The sequence below is a fragment of the Ochotona curzoniae genome, unplaced genomic scaffold (assembly GCF_017591425.1).
Source record: "Ochotona curzoniae isolate NIBS_2020 unplaced genomic scaffold, NIBS_Ocur_1.0 contig_66, whole genome shotgun sequence".
Taxonomy (NCBI): domain Eukaryota; kingdom Metazoa; phylum Chordata; class Mammalia; order Lagomorpha; family Ochotonidae; genus Ochotona; species Ochotona curzoniae.
Window position 1 is genome coordinate 19,546,393 of NW_024466512.1, and position 18,782 is coordinate 19,565,174.

The 18,782-nt window shown below is 43.1% G+C and overlaps 1 protein-coding gene across 2 annotated transcripts; it reads right to left on the minus strand.

Annotated features, from left to right (window-relative positions):
• Positions 1-2,850: 2,850 nt before the first annotated feature.
• Positions 2,851-12,881, minus strand: LOC121164169 (glutathione S-transferase omega-1-like). 2 transcript variants are annotated; one of them, XM_040992155.1, is made up of 6 exons: positions 12,739-12,881; positions 12,497-12,605; positions 10,331-10,553; positions 7,211-7,309; positions 3,724-3,830; positions 2,851-3,076 (listed from the first exon to the last, which is right to left on the minus strand). In XM_040992155.1, exons 1-6 carry the CDS (start codon positions 12,770-12,772, stop codon positions 2,923-2,925), a joined length of 726 nt encoding a protein of 241 aa, XP_040848089.1. In that variant the 5' UTR covers positions 12,773-12,881; the 3' UTR covers positions 2,851-2,922. The 2 variants fall into 2 exon arrangements, with proteins under 2 accessions (XP_040848089.1, XP_040848090.1); XM_040992156.1 differs by lacking the exon at positions 7,211-7,309 and having other exon boundaries at positions 12,739-12,848.
• Between the last annotated feature and the right edge of the window lie 5,901 nt (positions 12,882-18,782).

The window sequence follows — 18,782 nt, forward strand, 5'->3', positions numbered from 1 at the left end:
TGTTTTTTATTGGAAAGTCAGACACAGAGTGTAGGAGAGACAGAGAAAATGATCTTTCTTCTACTGATTGACTCCCTACATGGCTGCAATGGCTGAAGCTGAGCCTATCCAAAGCCAGGAGCCAGGAGCTTCTTCTGAGTCTCCCAGGTGGATGTAGCATTCCAAGCCCTTGGGCTGTCCTCAACTGCTTTCCCAGACCACAGGCAGAAAGCTGGATGGGAAGTGGAGCAGCCTGGACATCCTCCATCTGGTGATATACTCCCTAATTGCCCCCAACATCCAGGGTTGATTCTGGTCAAAGTCAGGAGGCAGAGGCCCCTTCTGCATGGCAGGAGAATAAGGACTTGTGCCATCTTCCACTGCTTTCTCAGCCTCATCATCAGGGAGCTGCATCAGAAGCAGAGAATCAGGGACTCAATCAGTGCCTATACAGGATGCTAACCCTGCAAGTGGAGGCTTAACCTACACGCACAGCCCTGCCCCCTATCCAGACACTTTCCACAGTATCTCTTGATGAAGAGTATTTCTCCCTGGTATAGATTGCCACGGATTGTTAATTTTTAAGTTCACTTGCAGGATAAAGTTCCTTGACTTTTAAATCTATCCTAAGTATTATTTGTTATTTATTAAGTTAGGCAATAAAACACTGATTTGAACATCGTTGCCAGGTTTAACATCATTTTACATTTAAAAAGATCCTTTAAATAGCATGCTACTTATTAAATACTTATCAAAACAACAATGGAAAATTAATATTACCTTTAAGATTCCCAAATTAGTCCACAGCAATGCCTTGTCAGCAGGTGCACACAATCCTTTGCAATGGACTCAGCCTAAAGCTGACTAGAGCCTTGTTACCATGTGTCCAGCCTGCCCAAGATATATGGTTCCAGTGTGTGTCACCTTCCTACCCAGGCTCAACAGCAGAGGACATGACTAGCCATTGCCCAACAGGACCATGTATCTGAATTGTACATTTCCTATAGCAGTCATTTTATATGTGTTCTTTCATTTAAATGGCTCAAGAATTCCCTGACAGCAAGCAGGAAAATGCTACCAGACTCACCACACAGACGAGAAGGTTGACAGAAGTTCAGGTGACTAAGGCACAGAGCACTTGGAAGTCATTGACTTCATTATTGGGGCTCTTTATGCAAACCTGTGCCTCAGAGATCATAACGTGAACTCAAATATTTCCACCACTCCACCCTCACTCTCTTAACTGTGATTCAAGGGTTGGTTGGACGTGGACCAGAATAAAATTATCTTGTTAAAAACATACTGGTCCAGGTCTCAAACTATGAAATTTTTACAGGCTCAGACTATGGCCTTTTTTGGACAGCAGTTTCTCTGTCTTTAGTCTAGTGGGGCAAAGCAATAGGTAATACTCCAAAGGTCAGGGAAATTAAAAGAGAGGCAGGGCAGGCATTTATCCCGGTGGTTCAATCACCTGTATCCTGCATGGAGTACCTACCTTTGACACCTGCCTCTGGCTCCTGACTCCAACTTGCTGTTAATGTGAAGCCTGGGAGGCAGCAGTGATGGCTGCCTCCCAGAGTATCAGGTCCCCACCCTGCTCCCCGCTCCCCGCCCCAGGTAGGAGACTACATTGCTTTCAAGGAGTTTTGTTGTGGGCACATGGGCAGCAGGCTAGCAAGTGTGGGATCTCATTCATGTGTTTCTCCCTGTGCTGAGCTCGCTCACAATGTTTCCTCTAAGAACCACAGGACAGGGGAACATCCCAGCCAGGTGTTAGAATTCACCAATCAGAATGACAGGCTGTGTGGTGAAGAAAATAAACAGACAGTTCAGATGTATATTTCATTCGTGTTTAGGTAAAAGCCTGAAAACAGCAATTTAAAAATGATTTCATCAGCTATTTTGAAACATAACATAGGCCAAAACTGATATGGCACCAGGCAGTCAGTCTGGTAAGGAATAAAAATGTTGATGGATTTCTGGGCCCTGCACGGTGGTCTAGCAGCTAAAGTCCTTACTTTGAAAGCACCAGCATCCCATATGGACACCGTTTCTGATCCTGGCAGCCTTGCTTCCAATCCAGATCCCTGCCTGTGGACTGCGAAAGCAGTCGAGGACAGCCCCAAGTCTTGGACCCTGAACCTGCATCGGAGATCCTGAAGAGGATCCTGGCTCCCGGCTTTGGATCAGTGCAGCTTCGGCTCCATTTCGGCCACTGGGAATGATTCATCGAATGGAACGTCTTCCTCTCTGTTCTACTCCTCTCTGTATATCTGACTTTGCAATAAAAACAGATCATTCTTTTTAAAAATGTTGATGGATTTCTATGATTTTCTGTCTCTGGCGTTGCACCCTATCTATATTTCTTTGAATGCCAGTTCAGTATTCACTCTCCCATGAGGCACCTACATCTCCTCCTACAACATTAACAAGCACTTTGCGCTCATAGAAGGCCACACAGAGCTTTGAAATGACATGGTCTGGGCTTTGATGTAACAACCTGAGTAAGACAGTGACATTAAGTAGATGAGGAAACACTGTGTGAATGAAAGTTTTCAACTCAGAAACCATAAGACAAGCAACACCAGGCACATCTCTTGAAATGACAACATCTTGTCCGTGGGGAAATGTTGTGTGTGCACTTAGAAATCTTGCACTTAGAAATCTACACTGACTTTCACATCTCCAAGAGACAATGATTTGCGGAGTTTCAGCACAGACTGTGATGAATCCTTCAGGGTCGTGGGAGCATCTGCGTGCAAGGTACCAGTTGGCATTTCTATAAGAGGATTGGAGGAGAGCCCAGTTAGGTCATGATGTCAGATCAGTCAGAAAAGATGAACCAACGAACCGTGAGAACACTCAGTGAAATAAAGGCATGGTACTGCTTTTATTAGTGAAGGGACATAGCATACACAGCTCCACTGCAGCTTCCTGCCTCCCTCAAAGCCCATAGTCGCAGGCCTCGTGGCTGTTCTTTAAATACAGCTCCATGAAATGTTGATGGTCATTCGGGTTAAGAAAAAGTGGTCCTGCCACAGGATCTTTCTTCATGGCTGCTATCCAGAGCTTGAGTTTGGGAGTGTGGTCCACACAGCTGCGGAAAGAGGGAAGAATCAACAATTTAATCCAGGTTAAATATGAATACCAAAATATCAAGGAGTTTTGACTGTATTCTCCAAACCTTTCCAAGAATGTGACTAACTGTATTTCTTGAAAATAGATTTATCATATCACATCATATCTGAAAATATTGTGAAGGGTTTTTGTACAGAGGAGGTAGTTGAGAGTAAATTGAAGTGACTTGCTCAACTAGCATGAGGACAACATGAAAGAATGATCTTTTCTTTTTTAAAAAAGATTTTAACAAGAATTGTTCTCTGCCACCTTGTAATCTAAAGTAACCCTAAATAGCTCTAAGCTCTAAGAAGTGGTGGTAAGCCAAGGTAAGCTGATACATTCAGGGAAAGTGCAAAGTAATGTCGAAATGTTACTGATAACTGGGAGTGGCATCGCTCACACAAACCAGTGGATTTTGGCCAGGAGTGTAAAGGTAGAGCAGGTGTCAGAAACCCCCTGAGCTCCAGTGTGGATGGGAAGGAGTGAGTGTAAGGGCTTGACATGCTCTGAGTTATCTTCAGACTCTCCTGTCTGCTTGTTCTCACTCACACCAGCTGTATTAAGAGTCAGTGTATACAATTCCAATTTTACCTTAAATATCATCAAAATATTAAATGAGCTTACTCAGTTATCTCGAGTCCTTCCAGCCGTTCAAACCAGGGCCAGATGAGGTAATCAGTCATGGAGACAGAATTGCCACCAAAGAAGGTTGTCTTCTTGTTAGCCAGAATCTGAACAGTAAACAGAACAAAGGCACTTACTGATGTATCTAGTGAAACTCATGATCAGAGTGATGAAGACAAATGGAGCAGGTGAGAGCAGCAGCTTCTACCCTGACACAGCCAGTTCGGATTCTGTCTGATCAAATAGCTTGAATAGCATTACAATCTTTGGCTTGGTATGACACAAAACAATCAGCAAAACAGAACAGCTAGACAGTGAACTCAACAAGCCATGAAAGTACAAAGTCTTCTGATACAATGGATTCCTGTTCCAAATATAGAAATAACTCCTGCAAATCAGTAAGATCAAGACAACCTGTGAGGGAAGTGAATACAATTTGAACTTCATCGAAAAACACATCTAATTGACCAGTCATCAAGTGAAAAGATGCTAAGCTCCATTATTCATTGTGGAAATGCAAACAAAACTAAAGTGCAGTGTCACGGTACATCCAGCAGAATGCCAAACGGAACAGGTGAAATTAGCAAGATGTGGAGCCCCTGCTGCTCGGATTGTGAATAGGTACAACCATGTCTCCACGGAATGCAAAGGCTGATCCTGTTTACACTCTATACCCCAGCAATTCCATGTGGAAATGTGAGCTGCTCACTCTAGAGCTGTTTGTAATATACCACATGTGGAAATGTTTGCTGTTTGTTATGGGTAAAATGGACAGATTTTGACAGTTATACTCAGGAACACTATCAAGGTTACGAATTACTACATACAACACAGAGGAACTTCATAAATCTAACACTGAACCAAAGAGTCAGATGCAAAAGTACTTACTATATTATTCCATTTATACAAACAGAACAATATCAAGTATCCTTTTCTTGATAGAGTTGTTGATTCCATCGCTATGTTTGCACAGGGAGAATTCATAAAACCCTATTCAAATGACTTGGGTAATTATCTGTAGGCAGTTTTTCATTTAAAGATGTATTTAAGATCTAATAGTAATGCATAATTATTATGCAGGTAACAACTTTTGAAAATTGCACACAAATGCTGGCACCATGTCACAGCAGCTTAAACCTCTACTTCAGTACTGGTTCCAACCAGGTGTTCCAGGCCTTATCCAAAAGCCTGTTAATGTGCCTGGGAAAGCAGCAGAACAAGCCCAAGCGCTGGCACTGCAGCTGGCAGGGAGACCTGGGTTGCTCCAGGCTCCTGGTTTCAGCCTGGAAAAACCCTGGGTGTTATAGCCTGTTGGGGAGTCAACCACCAGAATGAAGATATTCATATCACTTCTCTCCCCCTCCCCCCCCCGCCTCGATCTCTCTCTTCCTGTTGCCAAATTTCATTGCTCCGCTTCCAAATGTGGGGCAAATTGGTATTATACTTTTATTAAAGGGGGAATCTGACAATATTATATAATTAATTAAACCCAATTTGCCCTCTAGCAACAACTTCCATAGTTTTTCTCAGGGCTCATGAAACTTTCTGGTCTGTGGATTGGCTATTTTTATCTACTTTTCTATCTTGTTCTACTGCTAACCTGTAATCATCTGAAGAATATGACCTGTGGAAAATATAAATGATCCAAATGGTTCAATTCAATTTCTACCAAAAAAATTGAATTGGTAATGAAGAAAGACAACACATGTGAATGCCCCACCGAAACAGACCATCCCTATTCAGTGTTTTCAGTTACTAAGTATGTGCATAGAATTATCCAGTTGAGTCAAGAGCTTAGAGTATCTTGGTGCCAAATACAAATAAAAATACCATAAGAACCTAGAAAAATATGGGCCAGTCTCACTTATGAAGACAAACAAAATTTTTTAACAAGTTAATTCTACACAATGTATTAAAAGTCCATGGAGAACAAGAACATTTCAGAGCCTTGTTAGAAACAGGAAAAGTAGTGATTTAAAAAGGAACAGGGATTTCATGAAAACCTTGAGCAAACTTCTATTCACTGAATAAATGTGAGCCTACATTCCTATAAGGAGCTACTCTTTCCTCAGCCAAACACTCAGTCTGAGTGAGTGTGGAATGTCCTATGGCCAGAATAAAGCCTTGTAAGAGCCCAAATGAACAGCTCTCCCCAAAGGAGATAAACAAGTCTGGGTTTTCCCAAGAGTCTGTATGGGTTACAGCATTGCTTTGTGTTTTTTTTTTTTTTTTTTTGCATTTTGTTGTTGTTATATAATAAGTGGAAGAATAAGAGAACTACAATTATGCACTGATTACAGTTAGGTTAAATCATCGTATTTTAAAATGTCTGTACAAAGACAAAAAATAAGTATGAAATGACAGAAACAAATAGCAAGTTCTGGAAACCTGAAAGGTTTCCCTTACTTTTTTTTTTTTTTCATGACAAGGCAACAGAATATTTTAATAATCACTCCGTAACATATTTTTGGATGACAAGATAGGAAAGCATTTGGTGTTGCAATTAAGACAGAGCTTGGGATGCCCCCAGCCTATCAGGATCCAGTGTTCAAATCCTCACTCCACCGCATTGAAGCTTCCTGAAAAAGTGTGTCCTGGAAAAGACAATTATGGGTGCAGTTGTTGAGCTCCTGGCTGGTGGTTTTGACTGCCTTGGCCTCAGCTGTGGAGTTTTGAGGAACGAACCAGCATGTGGGAGATCCGTTTACTTGAATCTCTGTCTCTCTTTTTTTTGTCTCTTTTTCCTCTTTCTACCAAATAAATATAGAAATACAAAAACAAATTTTTAGAAAGGCTCTTTTTTCCAGTTTATCTCTTAAGTAGAATGGCTTATAGTAATGTATTGAGTTTATTAACTCAAGTTTTCCTTGGATATTAACCAATTTATATACAAATATTTTAAGATTTATTTATTTTCATTGGAAAGTCAGATATACAGAGAGGAGAAGAGACAGAGAGGAAGATCTTCCCTCCAATGATTCACTCCCCTAGGGATCGCAACGGCCGGTGCTGTGCCAATCCGAAACCAGGAGCCAGGAACCTCCTTCAGGTGTCCCATGTGGGTACAGGGTCCCAAGGGCTGGGCCATCCTCAACTGCTTTCTCAGGCCACAAGCAAGGAGCTGGATGGAAAGTGGGGCTGCTGGGATTAGAACCAGCGCCCATATAGGATCCCGGCACATGCAAGGCGAGGACTTTAGCCACTATGCCACCGCGCTGGGCCCTTGTTTATATTATTTCATGATGAGAGTGAGAAACTGAGACAGCTTCCATTGGCTGGCTCATTTATCAAAGAAAGCTGAAAGCAGGAGTGGAGCTGGAACTCAAGCCAGGCACTCTGATACAAGATGCTGGCCTCCCAAGAGTGCCTTAACCATTGTGTGTTTGTCATAAAATAAATTTAAAAATATGAGTATGAAGAAAAGAGTCCAAAGTAGATTAGATACAGAGCATCATTTATGCTGATAATAGCAGGAAGAACTGATTACCTCCTCCAGTTTGCTGAATTCTTTGCGCAAGTTTTCTTTTATGGCAGAGCAGTCTTCAGTTTTTCGCTTTCTGCTGTAGCTTGCTGACAAAGGAGGTATCTAGAGAGAAAATAATTCCATAGTTTTTCTACAAATTACAGGGTAAATCTATATCATGCACTCCACATAAAAGCATAATAGGATTATTACAGTCTTCAAGGTGTATAGACACATCCAGACGCCCCAAATCCCTGTGTTCACAAAGGCCCTGGGCAGACTTCAGACACAATTTTGTGGGCTAAGATCCTGCTGTGGTTGGGATTTTATAAGTACTAGTTTCCAAATTGGCATTTTTGAGACAAGATTAATTTATTAGGAACCTGAAGAACTTATAGAATTGTTGGGACACTGAACAAAATTGGCTTGGAAGTAGGATAGACTATCCCAAAATCATGCTGAGAACTGGCCTGCTGGACAGTGTCAGTGCTGCTAATGCGCTCTGAATATTAATGCCACACTTTGCATTGCTACAGGCAGTGGCCATTTTGACTCTCAAATTCTTGCAGCCACAACTGCTCCTTGCAGCTGGGTGAGGCTCTGCTGCCACTCTCAGCAGAGCCAAGGACCCACATCAAACCCCTTGCCTCACACTGCCTGTATCTGACTTGAACTTCACCAAGCACGGATCTGACAGGAAGAGCCAAGGTCCCAGCCTTGGCCCCAGCTCAAAAGCAAGCTAGGGAAGACAATCCTTCACATTTCTACCATGGACAGCACACAGGAAGACTATTCAAAAGGGTCTCATTACCACAAGAGTTGGCAGGCACAGTGGCAGCAGCTGCTCTAATGGATGTGAGAGTGATGTTTCTGTTTCCAATACTCTGGTCTTGAATCTCCTCTCACTTCAAGAGTCAGGTCCATTCTAAGGAAACAGGTGCTTGCAAAATCTGAGAAGCATTGCTTGAACACCCGTCAAGTTCAGGACAACTTGTCCTCATGGGAAGCAAGGGTTTGCAGGCATCCGTTTTGTGCACATTGCCATCTGGGCTAGGCCTGCCTGCTTTCCTCTGCTTAATCTTAAATATCTGCTCCATGTTATTTTTGCATCAGTCTCTTTCCAATGCTCTGAATTTCTGCTTCCCTGAAAGTTTAATTTTTTTTGTAACTCTGAAGTCTCCAATAGCACTGCTCCAAAGTTTAACATCTTTGCTGTCTTAATCCCTGCATCTCATTTCCCAGTTCCAAGGAGAAGAGTTTTGGTCATGTGTGGCAGGGCAGGAAGTCAGGCACATCTGTGGTCTAGCTAGCTACCCCAGGCCTGAGGGCAATATTGTTTCACAAAATCACCTTTTCTCTGAAAGCAAGCAGAGAAGTAGTCGTGGGTATCTCTTCATTTTCATGCCATTTTCTTTTCTGGACAATATAATGAATCACTTGTTGACCATTTTAAGCTCTCTAGCATTTGCAAAGCCATCCACTCTGATCAGACACTTCTACTATTCTTTCAGCTTAATCCCACTAAGGCAGAGATGTCCCTCCTCATATCCATGTCTTCCCAGTGTCTCATAACAGAGTATGTTCTATAGGTCTCCCATCCTCTTGTATTTTTAAATCATTTCTATAGATATAACATATTTGTTTATATGCTGATGACCCAAGTCAAAAGAATTTGCTACCACTGGCATTTAAATATAAATCAGTTAGTCATTTCTGTGTTACTAATTATTTTAGCTAATCCAAACAGATGCCAATTAAGATATAAACAGTTCTACAAAATTGCCATTCGGTTAGTTGAGAGCTTTTGCCAACACAGTGGATGTTCTCTGCTGGATTCTGCAGTATAATAATGAAGACAGATGGGTCAGCATGATGCCTCAATTAGCTAATCCTCTGCCTGCAAGAGCCGCTATCCCATATGGGTGCCGGACTGTGTCCTGGCTACTCCAGTTTCCATTGAGTTCCCTGCTTATGGCCTGGAATAGCAGTGGAGGATGACCCAAAGCTTTGAAACTCTACACCCACATTGGAGACCTGGAAGAAGCTCCTGGCTTTGGATCCACTCAGCTCCAGCCATTGCAGCCATTTTAAGAGTGAACCAGGGATAGAAGATCTTTCTGTCTGTCCTTTTCTGTGTAAATCTGCCTTTCCAATAAATAAATAAACAAACAAATCCTTTTTCTTTTTTTAAGAATAAAAGCAGAGACCCTGTAGTAACTGTGTATCAGACTCTGTTCTGGGACTTTGGGCAGTACACATATTTTCTTAACCTGAGAGGCAGATAGAAGTGCTCTCATTCACTGACCCACTTCCCAAAAGCTGCAATGGCTGGGGATGAACTGGCTAAGACAATGTCAGAATCAGCAACTGAATTCAGGTCTCCCACGTGGGTCAATCACTTGAGCTGTCACTGTGGCCTTCCAGTGATGTGTTAGGAAGAAGCTAGAATCGGGAGGCAGAGCTGAGTATCAAACCCAAGCACTCAGATATGGAACACAGGTGTCTTAACTGGAATCTTAACAGTTAGGCTAACATCTGCCCCTCTGCACATCTCATGCTAACTGGTTTTACCTTATGGGGGAGGGAAGCAATAATTTTAGCCACTTTAAAAAGATGAAGTGAATCATAGAGGAGTAAAATAACAACCTGTTCAGAGTCACTCAACTGGATGGTCACAAACTCAAACAGTGAACAGTGACAGTAACACAGCCCCACCCTCAAGGAGCTCACATTCTCAAGGCAGTGCACAGGCAAGAAGGCAAGAAATTAAGTGTGCCTCCTGCGGGGCTGGAAAGAACGAGCACATGTATGGATACAGATCCAGAGTGCTAACCAGCCCAAACAAGCATCAGTAGCTGAGCAGATTCACAAAAGATGACTGGAAGCAACCAAAGTAGGGAGCCAACAACAATTCCTGCGAGACATGAGAGAGAAGTTGCCAAGTTTGTGAACAGAGTCCAACATGGCAGGAATAAAAATTCTCAGCCAAGCCAATGGATTAATAAGACTTTCATGAAACCTCAAGCCTGCAACAGTATAAAACCCTGTTTTGCTTTGCCCTCCCATATCACTGAACCACAAATGCCAACAATAGCTCAAAAACACAGAGGTTTTTCTAGTAACTAAAATGTCTTATGCACACACCGTGGTAAAGGCTTCAAAGATCATCTTCTGGCGAGCTTTCTCATAGGGGTCCTCTGGCCACAGCTTCTTCCCTGGATAGGCTTCGTCCAGGTACTCACACGTGATGACAGATTCATACACCACTTTCCCCTTACTGTCTTCCAGAACTGGAACCAGACCAAGGGGATTCTTCTTAAAGAACCAGTCAGGCTTGTTCTTCAGGTTGATATTGATGATTTCATGACTGAAAGACACATACAGTTCTATGAATGAAATGAAACATACTTTGTACTTTGGAATGACTTCCCACAGGTCCTGTTGCTCACTGGGTTGATCAGACTGCTGCTTTAGGAGTTGATTCTGCCTTGATGCCTTCCACTCCCATTTTTGCTTTGTGAATATCATCATTTTAGATACCTCCTGCAAGTGGAAACATCCATTGTATGTCTTACCCATGTCTGACATGTAGATTGCTCAAGATCGATCTATGTTATCACATATTGCTGAATGCCCTTCTTTAAAAACATGCACTAGTATTCTATCATATGTCAGTGCCATATTTTCTTTGTCCATTCATCTGGTGATAAACACTGGCATTTCACTACTGTGATAATACTACAATGAACATGGAAATTGTTACTATTGCCTTTGAGATCCTGTTATGAAGCAACTGAATAATATCCACAATTCAGTGTTTGAAAAATAAAAGGAGAAAATTGAATTCATTTTGCTCATTTGAACAATGCCCATTGGTGTTTACAAGAACATTCAGTAATCTCAAAAGTACACTCACTTATTAGACAAATTTTCAGAGTAAATCATCATGTATCGATTAGTTTTTCAAAATGTTGTATTAGCAAGTCACAAAATAAAGCAAAATGAAAGAAACCCAATCAAGGGCAAACTATATCATCCAAATTACACTTAGATCTTGTATCTTGCCTAAACGATTATAAAGCAAAGAAGAAAAAATAAAGTGCCATACAATTGTGAAAGCTAGTTTCATGTAATTGTCAAAGCTAGATAATTGTTTAATAGAACAAACTACTCAATAATAATCGACACCAACTGCTCTTGTCCCCTATTTCTCTGGCCACAGAAATAGCTAGAACAGCATTTAGGTGAGGATATAAGTCACATACATACTCCCATGGCAACAAAGGAATAGCCAATTCAAAATTTGTATGTAGCTATGGATGTGCATCTGGGAGTGGCGTTTTTAAGAGACTATAAGAGGGAAGGTAGGTGTGCAGGTAGAATACTGGACATTTCAATACCAGCAATTATAAGAAAAGTCAGCCTCCCTGCCAAATCATTACCCAAGTTTCTGAGGATACATACTACGAAAAACAAAGCAAAACAAAAAGATCTTGGGTTTTTGTGAAAAAGAAGTCTCCTAACACATGCACTTGGTAGCTGGCACTGGGACAATGGTCAGCACACCTGACTTAATAAGTTGGAAGATGAACACTGAAGAGAGGAAGTTATTGTCTATTGAGTTTATCACTTGGTAAAAATCTAGCATTTCCTAGTAAAAGTCTAACATCAAACAGATTCCTCATTGTGGTGGATGTCCTTCATCAAACACACTATGAAAAGACCAAAAGAGTTTGTCAAAATGGTGATGAAAAATAAAAATTCAAGATATGTATGTCGGTGCAGAAGTTTTTGAAAGTCAAGCTTTTTTTTTTTTTTCCTGGAAATGCGATTTCCATGAACATACTGAAGATCACACAGAGGTATGGACTTCAAACTCAATCTTGCCTTCTCTCTCTCTCTCTCTCTCTCTCTCTCTCTCTCTTTTAACCAGAATAAATTAACCTGTTAATTTCACTTTCCAGTAATTTTGGGAGTACCATCATAGTAAGAATGACAGAGGAGAAGGAGCTGGACAAGAATGAAGAGGCCACCCTGGGGCAGGTGAAGGACCCTGGACAGCAGACAGATACCAAGGGTGCCCAGAGGCTGCAAGGGCTCCCAGTGACCCTGCCTCACAATGAATGAGCCTGGCCAGTTGCTGGCTCCCGCTTTCCTATTGCAAACATGCTTATTTATTTTACACGAGGGAACCCAGATCAGTGCAACCAGTCTTGCGACAGACCAGGATAGTGAGTCTGTAACTTGCTGGGTCCCACAAGGACCTGGAGACACTTTCGTTGGCAGCAAAGGCTGCCCAGGCACACTCACCGGATTCCCTTGGCCTTCAGGACCAGCCGAGTCCTCTCAGCAAACGGGCAGAACCTCATGCTGTACAGGCGGATCACGCCCTCCGGGACAGGCCCTGGGGGCGAGCTTCCTGTGGGGGCAGAAACAGGCTGTCAGAGCTGGCAGAACACAGAGCAACCTGGCGCCTGGAGCAGCCTCGCTGGGCTCCGGGAAGGGGCTCGCCCAGATCGCCCTGCTTCTGGCGGCGGGCGCGCCTTCCTTACCCTTCCCAAGGCTCTTGGTGGAATCTCCAGACATGGTGGCGAAGTGCAATCCGAGTTTGCAGAGCAGCTGGCTCTGGACTTCTCAGGCACTGGGGTTAATAAGCAGCAGACCCCTCCCTCTTTGCTCCTCCCACCCTTACCCCGCCCTCTGTCTCTCAACCTCCTCCTTTCAGTCCCCCTTGCTTCCTTTATCTTCCTGGTTCTAAAGTGTGTGTGGCCAGTTGCCAACGGCTCTTCCCGACTGAGTTCTGAAGATCGCGGGCACAGGTCGCACTAAAATGGACTCAGACTGCCCGGGGAAGTGAAGGCGACGCTGTGCCGCCTCCTCTTCGTAGCTTTTGCAGGAAGAAACCCAGAGGAACATACCTGACCCAGAAACCAACCAACAAGGATCCCACGCTCTCAGGTCTGCTTCAGCGTTTTAGGAGGCTTCACCTAAACTGAGCCTCCCAAGCTGTAAATCTTGCCCAGTTAAGTCCCCAGGCCGCGCCCCTTGTTCACCCTACCCGCAGGACTTGCTCCACAAGAGCTGGGGTCCTCCAGGTCGCTGTTGCCTGTGCAACTTTTTCCTTTCACGTCAGTGCTAGCTCCATGTGACTCCTGGAAGAGCCACACTCCCCACTGCCACACTCCCCAAAGATGCATCTCTTTCATTTCAAACCAAAGGAACACACACGTATGTGGCATCAACCCAGGCTGACTCACCTCCCCTCAACCATCTCCTGCTTACTAGGCTTTGGGTTTGTAGGGCACTCAGGTATGCTGGGCAGGGATGGGAAAGGGTCTGGCCGGTGGGTGGGCTTGTACAGACCCCTGGAAATTAAGATCAGGAGAAAAGGGGTTCTGGGGCATCCTGATCCAAAGAAGGAGAAAGGTTCAGTGACTTAGTGATTCTTGCCTGGTTTTCAAAGTCTGCACCTCCTTGTGCAGCTGTGTACCTGTGTGTGGAGCAGTGAGATAAGACTGTATTTTGATTTGCTCTATCAGTAAAGGGCCAGAGCTGGTGGGTTGGAGCCTCCTGGCCATTCTGATGCTGGCTGCAAGTCTGTATTCACTTCTGGAAGTGAGTTAGCTAAAATTGCTGTAACAAAATTCATCTGTCTCATGGTTCTAGAATCTTCAAGTTCAACATGCAGATTCCTCTTAAGCATAGGAGGGGCAGTCTATCCCACGAGTCAGCTGTTTGAGTCACTCTCTGATATCCTTGAGTCTGGAAGCATCACCTGCTCTTGCCTTCCTCAGGGAATGATGGTCTCAGTGCTCGTATCTCTACATGGTTCTCTCCTCTCTGCCTGTGTGAATCAGTGTGCGTGTGTGTGTGTGTGTGTGTGTGTGTGTGTGTGTGTGTGCGTGCATGCTTGGGAGTCAGTCAGGACAAATAAGGATCATGCCCCGCTGTGCTCCTTACATTTGCAGGAACTCTATTTGCAAACGGAGTCCTACTCTGATATGCTGGGGCTTTGGACATCAATGTGTGGATTTGGAGAGGACATGTTCAAACAACGACAACCCCTTTGTAGCCATGGGAATGTGAGTAGATTGCTCTGGGAAAGTATCCTTTAAAGAGTGTGAGGAAGATCAAATTAGTTAATAGATAGGAAACCCCTGGAACAGTGCTTGGCAGAGTATGCATTAAAACTAGGTTCTTTTAAAAATAATACATATTTATATTCCACTTTATAATAAAAACAAGATATATTAAAAGAAAAACTTGACCACATTTCTACTAAAGATGGGTGTTGATTACTTCTTAACATCACAACTACTAGATGACTTAAACATAGTCAATGCTGCCATCTCCAGAATGAGGAAACTACAGGTTGGAGATTAAGTGATTTTCTCAAAAGCAACAGACTTTTGAATGGCAGAGCTGGTTCTGCAACCTTGGTCTGACTACTTGACATCAGCGTTTTAATCTCTTTTCTGCTACCAGGTCTCAATCATTTCTATGAGACACATTTCTTCATGTCTTCACACTTGTGAACATTGGGTGTATCTTAACATTACCTTCTGTAGGGCAGCATTCTTGAGATAGATGTCACCTTTTGTGCTAGAACTTGCAAAGTCAGTGTGAATGGTTTGGGAGAAAGTCCCAAAGATAACATATAAAGTATGCTGTTATTGTAGTAGTCAATTTTTGAATCTTTGATGCTTTATTACATGCTTTTATTGGCATAGAGGATTATCTTGTGGGTGGGAAAAGTGAGCACGTAGGACTCTGATTAGAAACTTTTCCCAAAAAATGATGAATTCTAAAAGTGAGAATGTGGAAGGAATATTCTAATTTATACAAGTTACATTTTCCTTTTTTATACTTGCACAAAAGTACAATAGGATAAAAATATGTTTATAAATAAGGCTAAGAGTGCCCTTAGGATACTAAATCTGAGTTTAAAAGAACTCTTTTGGACCCAGCGCGGTGGCGCAAGTGGTTAAGGTCCTAGCCTTGCACGCCCGGGATCCCATATGGGCGCCAGTTCTAATCCCAGCAGCCCCGCTTCCCTTCCAGCTCCCTGCCTGTGGCCCGGGAAAGCAGTTGAGGACAGCACCTGCGTGGGAGACCCGGAAGAGGCTCCTGGCTTTGGATTGGCATAGCATAGGCCGTTGCGCTCACTTGGGGAGTGAATCATCGGACGGAAGATCTTCCTCTCTGTCTCTCCTCTCTGTATATCCGCCTTTCCAATGAAAAAATAATAAAAATAAATCTTAAAAAAAAAAAAGAACTCTTTTGAACATCATAAGATAAAGCTTCTTGAATTCTGTTTTGTAGATTATTTACCATTCATGGGTTCCTCTTCACTTTGATGAGAAATAAGTTCTCTTTTGAACAGTCTAACAGTCCTAAAGTCCTTACTGCTTGTTTATGTTCCTTAGGAAAACATTTTTTTTAAACAGGAAAATAACAAAATTCTAGTTCACATGCATACACATGTACTCTCTCTCTCTCTTTCTCTCTCTCTCTCACACACACACACACCCTTAAAGCATATTTTTCCTTACCCTGTGGATACTTGTGAAATTTTCTGTTTTCCCTTATTAAAAAAAAATTTAGGCCATACTGTAGTACACAGATCTTAACAACCAACAACAGAAGGACACTTTTAAGCTTGTAGGAAACTAAAATTTAAAAATAAGTTTTCTTTGGGTGTAGAAATGTTTGGAAATCCACACATAGTTTCTCTACATTGCTCATTTTTTTAAAAAAGATTTATTTATTTTTATTGGAAAGGCAGATATACAGAGAGATCTTCCATCCGATGATTCACTCCCCAAGTGAGCGCGACGGCCGGTGCTCTGCCGACCCAAAGACAGGAGCCAGGAACCTCCTTCTGGGTCTCCCATGCGGGTGCAGGGTCCCAAGGCTTTGGGCCGTCCTTGACTGCTTTCCCAGGCCACAAGCGGGGAGCTGGATGGGAAGTGGAGCTGCCGGGATTAGAACCGGCACCCATATAGGATCCTGGCGCGATCAAGGCGAGGACTTTAGCCGCTAGGCCACGCCACCGGGCCCCACATTACTCATTTTTTAAAGGTTGTTTTATTTATTTACTTTTGGAAAGTCAGATATACAGAGAGGAGAAGAGACAGAGAGGAAGATCTTCCATCCAATGATTTACTGCCCAGGTGACTACAACTGCCACAGCTGAGCTGATCTGAAGCTAGGAGCCAGGAACCTGCTCTGGGTCTCCTACGTAGGTGCAGGATCATCCTTGACTGCTTTCCCAGGCCCCAAGCAGGGAACTGGATGGGAAGTGAAACTCCAGGATTAGAATGAGTACTCACATGGGATCTAGCGCATGCAAGGCAAGGACTTCAGCTGCTAAGCTACCGCGCTGGGCCCCATAATACTGATTTTTTTTTCATAAGGAATATTTAATGTGCAACGAGAAAAGAATGAATAAAATACAAGCATGTTTTACCTTAACATGTGGATACCTGTGAAATATTCTGTGTTCCCTTATTAAAAAAGAAAAAAACATATTGCACCTTAGTAAACAAATCTTAACAACCACAAACAAAAGAACGATTTAAAAGCTTGAGAGATGGGCCTGGCATGGTGGCCTAGTGGCTAAAGTCCTTGCCTTGCATGCACCGGGATCCCATATGGCACCAGTTCTAATCCTGGCAGCCCTGCTTCCCATCCAACTCCCTGCTTTTGGCCTGGGAAAGCAGTTGAGGACTGCTCAAACCCTTGGGACCCTGCATCCATGTGGGAGACCTGGAAGAAGTTCCTGGCTTGTGCCTTGGATCGGCTCAGCTCCAACCATTGTGGTCACTTGGGAATGAATCATTGGACAGGCGATCTTCCTCTCTGTCTTTCCTCCTCTCTGTTTAACTGACTTTCCAATAAAAATAAATAAATCTTAAAAAAAAAAAAGCTTGAAGGAAACTAGAAATAAAAAGCTTTTCTTCTGGTGCAGTAACATTTGGTAATTCATACATAGAATTTTCATAATACTCATTTTTTCATAAGCTTTTAAAAATCATTTATTCCAATCTGGAATCAATGTAGAGCAGAATCATGAGCTGCCAGTGCTGACTATCCATTTCAAACCTCTTCCTTGTCAGGATTAGCACACAATCCTTTGCAGTGGACTCAGCCTAAAGCTGACTAGAGCCTTGTTACCTTGCTACCCAGGCTCAACAGCAGAGGACACGACGGGCCTCTGTATCTGAATTAAACCTTTCATACACAATTCATTTTACATGTGATCTCTCATTTAAATGGCTCAAGAATCTTCTGAAAGCAAGCAGGGAAATGCTACCAGACTCACCAGAGACGAGAAGGTTGTCAAAGGCTTAGGAGACTTTGCCAGAATTCCCATAACCTAGTAAAGCACAGACAGCCCAGCAGCCATGGACTTTATTATTGAGGCTCTTTGTGGAAACCAGAGGCTCAGAGAACATAATGAAAAACTCAAATGCTTTCACCACTCATTTCTCATTTCCTTTTCTGTGATTCAAGGGTTGATCTGTCATAGAACGCAACAAAATATCCAATTAAAATCGATCTTGACCTCTGACAGTTTTATGGTCTCAATATATAAATTTGTCTGCACAGCAGTTTCTTTGTCTCTAGTCTAGTGGGGCAAAGCAATAGGTAATACTCCAAAGGTCAGGGAAATTAAAAGAGACAGGGCAGGCATTTATTCCTGTGGTTCGATCACCTGTGTCCTGCATGGAGTACCTACCTTTGACACCTGCCTCTGGCTCCAGCTTGCTGTTAATGTGAAGCCTGGGAGGCAGCAGTGATGGCTCGAGTATCAGGTCCCTACCCCCGCCCCCCCGCCAGATAGAAGACTACGTTGCTTTCAAGGAGCTTTGTTGTGGGCATAGGGGTAGCAGGTCAGCAGGTATGGGATCTCATTCGTCTCTTTCTCCCTGTATCTCTGCTTCTCTAATGAGACTTTAAAGATCTGTAGGATGTTTCTTTTACTCATTTAAAGGACCTTAGAAAACATAATGATGCAAAATTTACTGAACATTGACCTTTCAGACCACTTGGCTGTAATCTGACCGAAACCAGGACAGCAATGATCTCTTAATACGAAGTAGTGAGATTTTCTGTTGGTTATTTGGTTTTGTGGAAACTGGTTGCATATTTTAGCATTCCATGAACTTGCTCCTGCCTTTTTGTCAAGTCAGACAGGTGGGTTTTCCTACAATGGTACAAAACTTCATGCTGAGGGTCCAGTGTGATAGCCTAGTATGGGCGCTTGTCATGTCTCAGATGCTCCACTTACCTTCCAGCTTCCTGCTTGTGCCCTGGGAGGGCAGTGGAAGATGGCTCAAAGCCTGAGACCCTGCACCCGAATGGGAGACTGGAGGGGGCTCTGGCTCCTGGCTTCAGATCAGCTCAGCTGTGGCCATTGCTGCCATTTGGGGAGTGGGCCAGTGGATGGACGATCGATCTCTCTCGTTTTGCCTTTTCTTCTCTCTGTAAATCTTTCAATTAAAAAAATCTTAAAAAAAAAAAATAGGTCAGGCACGAGAGAATATGGCCTAGGAGATGGCCAGTTTAGGGAGCACTTCCTATCATGGTGAGC

What these genes read in the sequence shown, in the direction of transcription:
- LOC121164169 (XM_040992155.1), bottom strand. Translation starts at nt 12,772, where the DNA reads ATGTCTGGAGATTCCACCAAGAGCCTTGGGAAGG. An exon ending in CTGAAGGCCAAGGGAATCCG is followed by an intron (nt 10,554 to 12,496) that starts GTGAGTGTGCCT and finishes TGTGTCTTTCAG; the next exon opens with TCATGAAATCATCAATATCA. An exon ending in AATTCAGCAAACTGGAGGAG is followed by an intron (nt 3,831 to 7,210) that starts GTAATCAGTTCT and finishes TTTACTGTTCAG; the next exon opens with ATTCTGGCTAACAAGAAGAC.